General features: G+C 48.8%; 1 protein-coding gene across 1 annotated transcript in view; it reads left to right on the forward strand.

Annotated features, from left to right (window-relative positions):
- The window catches only part of LOC119445686 (uncharacterized), a 29858-nt gene extending 24122 nt beyond the window's left edge, over positions 1 to 5736 (forward strand). The window contains exon 3 of the mRNA XM_037709966.2: positions 5457 to 5736. Coding sequence (XP_037565894.1) covers positions 5457 to 5681 — 225 coding nt within the window. The 3' untranslated portion in view covers positions 5682 to 5736. The remainder of the gene's footprint in view (positions 1 to 5456) is intronic.
- Positions 5737 to 6000: the final 264 nt, after the last annotated feature.

Below are 6000 nucleotides of genomic sequence, written 5' to 3' on the forward strand. Positions count from 1 at the left end.
CATTCTGTGTCCACGCTTTTCATGTAGAGATACTTGTGCACTTTCACCGCCCATTTATTTTCATCCATGTTCCTGAGCCCTTCTTCAAAACTAATTTTGCTTTGTGCTTCTCTGACTTCAAAAGAGGCCCAACCCGCGAGCGCCACCAACGCCATCTAGTGATCACTTCACGAACTAGACGAGGTGGCTACGACGGAGGAGAGACTGACTCACGGCGTAAGGAGCTTCGCCCCTAAAAGACAGCACTAAGGGTGATTCACTTGCTACTGCGAGCGAATCTACACCCCAACATTTTGACAGCGAGTGTCCGCAGTCATCGAGTGAGATATGTTCATATTTGTCTGTGCACGCGTGACACCATGATTGCCAATTTACTCAGTAAACAAACGTTTACAAGTTTACGCAGCAGATAAAACTATCCTTTCTTCGTGTAGCCGTCTGATTATTTGATATCACAATCGGTGTTTCGCCTCTCGGGCGAGACTGCACCATTTTCTTGTGATACTAGTGGGCAGTATGCATGGTCCCTCTCCGACTCTTCTGCAGCAAGGAAGTTGAACGCGCAAGCGTACATGCCTTGTCTGTGAGCGCGACGATATCAGTTAAACCGCGAGAGAAGCGAGCGCCGGAGGAGGAAGGCGCTTGGAGGTAGAGAATAGAATCGCGCTACGGGGAAAGTATGCAAGAGCGCGCTGAGCACGCTGCAAAGCAACGCCACCTAGAAAAAAGTATAGGTGGCATTGGGCGAAGCCAAGAAGGAGAAAGGAGGTGAAGCACCTCGGAGGAGGAGGGTAGGCCGAGGCGCGCTGGGTTGACGTCCTCTGGTAGTTGCTACGGGTTCTGTGTGCGCTATGGACGTACCGAGTTCGTCTCGTGATCGAGATGTGCGCCTAGCAAGAGAACGGAGCAGCGACGCAAGCGACCGACCCCGAAGTCGTCGCCAAACGTCGGTCACGAGCTGGGTTGACCAAGTCTAGTTTGGGCCCAGGAGACTTCAGAAGTGGAAGGAGAAAAACGGGAAATTGATAGTGTGAATAGTGCATTACCAAGTTTCTAGAAATAATAAAGACTGTGTATTTCCTTACAGTGCCTTACCATCTTTCCCGATGGCACTCTACACCTTATACAAATTGAAAAACGGACATAAAATGTACAAATTAAAAAATGAGCCTTGAAAAAACCGCCACGCTTACCCACAATCAAAGCATTTTTAAAACATTATATGAGCAATGGAATACCACATACAGAAAAGGAATACCACCCGTACGCTTGCGCGTAAGCCGCATTCACTCAGTGAGATGTCACTTGAACTTTTTACAGCGAAGCTGTATATGGCTAGGCCATATCCGCTATCCTCGAACAAAAAAAAAATTGCCGCGTATCTGCGTGCTTCGCTGCAAATGTCGTCGAAAGACGATAGTCTTCTGCCGGCCGTACTACATGAGTGCTGGTCTGATCCGCAGCCACCCGTGATGCTGTTCTCGTACCATTTCCGTCCTGGCATGATAAATGCAATGGAGGTTTGTTTGAACAGATTTCATTTTACCGCATTATTCCATCAAGCGGCCATTTATGTTTTGCCCTGCCTCAGACAGCGCTTCCTTTATGTTGAATCTGCCGCATCTGGCTGGAATTGATAAAATTGAGGAGGCGCTGCGTGAGACATGGACGCCATCTGGCAATACATCGGGAAACATGAGCTTGTGCAGAGGGTTTCCTTCCTCCATGGCAGTGGGCGCTCGTCGGCGCGTAGTCGGGGAACGTCCTTCGTCGGTGCGCATAGCATGGCATTTTCAGCGCAGCTTAAGAAACTAGGGTCTTTAGAGTTACGTATCTATATGTATTTTCTATTAAAGGAACACACCTCCTAATACTTACCTAGTGATGTTGCGCCTCAGATATGCGTAATATTTACTTTGTGATCGATAACGTTCACAAGTATGAACAGCCGCACCAGTTTAAGTAGTGTGGGCGGTCAGCAAGTGGTCCAACTTTGGCCGAGTGGCTGAATCGGGTGACAGGCAGACAAACAGACAGACAGACAGACCAAATTTTCAGCGTTTAAGTTCCCCAAGAAAGACTATCGTCTTTAAAAATATAAACATCAGCAATGGCTCGAGCGTCGTGGTCTTCTTGCACAGCTCGTTGAAGCCCCTCGGCGCAACCGCGCGAACGCGCTCGTGCCACTGCTCGCGCGTTCGTCATCGTCTTCTTCTACAGCTGGCTCCATTGTGCAAAACACTATCATCATCGTGTTTGTTTCCATTGCATCAAAGCTCGCTTTAGCTGCGACCTGTGTCCTTGAAACGACATCTGCTCGAACGCATTTCCCCGTATAGCACACGCGCGCAATATCACTCGTTCGAGCAGATGAAGTTGCGGCCTCTTCTGTCTCTCCGAGACTTGGTCCAATTTATTCGTTCAAGTTGACGGCTAGGCCGGCGTGGCGTGCGTCAGTCGACTCGGTAAATGGCGTGTCATCCCAGGTAAGGCGAGTCAGGGGTTCCGCAATCTTCGAGAAGTTCTCGATGAAGCGGCGATAATACGCACACAAGCCCAGGAAGCGTCGGATGGCCTTCTTGTCGGCAGGAGGAGGAAAAGATGCAACAGCGGCAAGTTTGTCGGGATCGGGTCGAACTCCTTTGGCGCTGAGGACGTGTCCAAGAAACTTGAGCTCTTCATAACCGAAGTGGCAATTTTCTGGTTTAAGCGTGAGATCAGCCGATCGGAGCGCTTCTAGAACATGCCGCAGGCGATGAAGATGTTGCTCAAATGTTTCAGAAAAGACAACTACGTCGTCAAGATACACAAGGCAAGTCTGCCACTTCAATCCAGCGAGGACAGTATCCATCATTCGCTGGAAAGTAGCTGGGGCTGAACACAAACCGAAAGGGAGCACTCTAAATTCGTAAAGGCCGTCGGGAGTCACAAAGGCAGTTTTCTCGCGGTCTCGTTCGTCTACCTCGATCTGCCAGTATCCACTTTTCAAGTCGAGTGACGAAAAGTACTGGGCACGCCGCAGTCGATCTAACGAGTCGTCGATACTTGGCAGTGGGTACACGTCCTTTTTAGTTACGTTGTTGAGCTTCCGGTAGTCGACGCAAAAGCTTAGCGTTTCGTCTTTCTTTTTGACAAGAACGACCATGAGCTGTTGGAAGGTTCGATCACGCCGTCTTCAAGCATATCTTGTACTTGCGTACGAATCACTTCGCGTTTCTTTGCCGACACGCGGTAGGGCTGCTGGCGTATCGGGCGTGCGTCGTCGCATGTGATGATCCTGTGCCTTGTAACTGAAGTCTGGCGCACCTTAGACGAGCTTGCGAGGCATGCCCTGAATTCAAGCAAGAGCTCATGCAGTGCTGCCTGTTTGTCTTGAGACAACTCTGAATTAATGTCGACGTTGCCCAGTGCCTTGTCAACCATCCTCACTGGTTCAGGGGCAAAACATTCAGCAACGTGTTCTATTTCTTCGGCAAACGCTATCGAAGTACCGCGGAAAAGGTGTCGATGCTCGTTACTAAAGTTGGTGACTAGCAACTTAGATCGGCCATCACGAAGCTGTAGCACACTTCTGGCCGCACAAACACATTGCGTCAGTAGATACGCTAAGTTACTTTCTGCGACCACTCCACCTTCGCGCAATCCACCGCAGATCACTTCGACAAGAACACTGGCTCGTGGAGGAAGCGTAACACTTTCGGCGGAAACACGTAGCGCGTCGTCACGTCGTTTGTCGGCGTTTGTGTCGATTGCTTGGTCGGCTGAGAACGTGACTACACCTCCCCGTAAGTCAATAACAGCGCCGTATTCCTGCAGGAAGTCAACTCCGAGAATGACGTCGCAGGAGCATTCGCGTAGGACAAGGCAACTCGCCACGAATGTCGATCCTCGAATCTGAACTCTTGTCGTGCAGGTTCCCAATGCAGTAACGACGTGACCACCAGCCGTACGAATCTGCGAACCATGCCAAGGTGTAATTACTTTCTTCAGAAACGTCGCCATCTTCCCGCTTAATATAGAATAGTCCGCTCCGGTATCCACTAAAGCGCTAACCGCATAACCGTCAATCACCACAGGTATGTCGAGCGAATGCCGGTCATTCCGTTCATCTGCAGTTGATGTCGGTCCGGTACCCTTGGTTACTCGCGTCCATCGGAGGTCTTCAGCGCTTCGACTGCCAGCGGCCTCAACCCCAAAGGTCGCTGGAGTAAGTTTTCCCGGCGGGGACTTGGCGACCGTCTGCTCGAATACCGCTGAGGCAATGGTGAAAATCGCCTTGGCGACGGCGAGCGCGACTGCCGCCCGGTAGGCGGTGGCATGCGTTGCTGAGCCAGATAATCTTCAATGTCCCGAGGTCGTTGGCCCATTCGGGGTGGTGGCGAGTAGTCGGAAAAGCCCCGCAACGCAAGGCGTCGGTATGGGCACTGGCGGTACAAATGATCTGCCTCACCACAGTGGAAGAACAGAGGACGGCGACCGGAGTGCGCCAAACATCTGACTTTCGAGGGGACATCCATTTCAAAGTAAAATCCGTCAGAAAAATAGTCAAGTACGACTATACCACAACCTACACGCGTGATAGCGTCGGGTTGTAATTTTAAAATACGAGAAAAGAGCCTAATAAGCAGCCAGGGTTTATTGAATGTTATCGCGTTCAACTCTTAAGGGCGAAGCTTGAGCATCCTTCAATTCTGGTGGTTTTTCACTGTACTTTGGTTCTAGGCAACAAAACGGAGCCTCTCTAAATTTTGACCAGGCCCCATGTCGCAGAAAATACGGTGTCGGTGTCGGCTTCAACGGCGTCCAATAACGCTATCGCGTTCCACTCTGAAAGGCGACGCTTAAGCGTACTCCATGTTTTTTTTACTAAGAAAGGGTCTCGTCAATAATTTCAATTTCAAATCGATTTCGCGTTGCGGATACTCATATTGCGCATTGCGTCGTGCACTATGCGCCATTCTGGTGTGCTAAAACAAGTTGATGAAAAAACGTTTCATAGGAAACGGATACACGTAGAGTAAGATAATACTGATTGTCTTATTATCAATTAGTTCATCTTGAAACTGAGTTCTCGTTCCGGATACGCATCTTGTTCACTGATTCATACAATATCTGCTGTTTTATATACTCATGCGCATATCTAGCAGCATTGTTGCTTCTATACTAAAACAAGTACTAAACCATTGTACCGAACTGCACGATAGAGCCTTGAATGTTAGAGGGCTTCTGGCTCATTCATCCTGCACCACCAAGCACCAGACCAATGTACGTATACGAAGCAGAATGATATGTTGTGAAGGACTTTATCTTGATTCGATGTCAAATTTAGTTTTCGAAGACAGTGTGGTTTAAAGCAGTCCTTGCCAACAACTTGGATAATGTTGATCAAGAGGGGTGAGGGATTGTATGCATTGAGTAATAAAAATACTGTTCTCCTGTCGTGTTCCTTGGCACAGGTCTATCACAGGAGAGGAGGCCTTGATCTCGGGGGACCTCTGCCGGCGTTTCTTCCAAGAAGGCAGCAAACGCAGATTGAACGTTGGCTGAACTTCGCTTTGCGGAGGACAAACAGGTTTCTCACGCGACTAGGCTTCTCTCCGTTGCGAATTGACGACGGAAGTGCATCTGCGAACATGCGACTTACCTGGGGAGCAAATGGTTTTCGAACTGTGCCGGAGTAGCGTAAACTACCCTACCATTAGTAAACCCGTAATAAATATGTGACACAACCGCGCATTTCATTTGGATTCTTTTGCGTACACGCAAGCTTGCAATCCCCCCGAAACATACACCATTAAAATATGGCTTTTCAAAAGTGGTTGTTAAAAACCAATAGATTGTTTTTGTTTTGTTTTTGTTTTTGCTTCCTGTATCTTGTTGGTTTGAATCATATTCTGCTGTGAGGGTTGCTAAAGCAGTAAAAGATAGTCAGAGATGTGCCATACATTATTTGTTTCAGAAAAGGCAGACACAACATTCTTGTGCAGAATGGCTTTTGTA

This window comes from Dermacentor silvarum, chromosome 3 (assembly GCF_013339745.2).
Source record: "Dermacentor silvarum isolate Dsil-2018 chromosome 3, BIME_Dsil_1.4, whole genome shotgun sequence".
Classification (NCBI taxonomy): Eukaryota; Metazoa; Arthropoda; class Arachnida; order Ixodida; family Ixodidae; genus Dermacentor; species Dermacentor silvarum.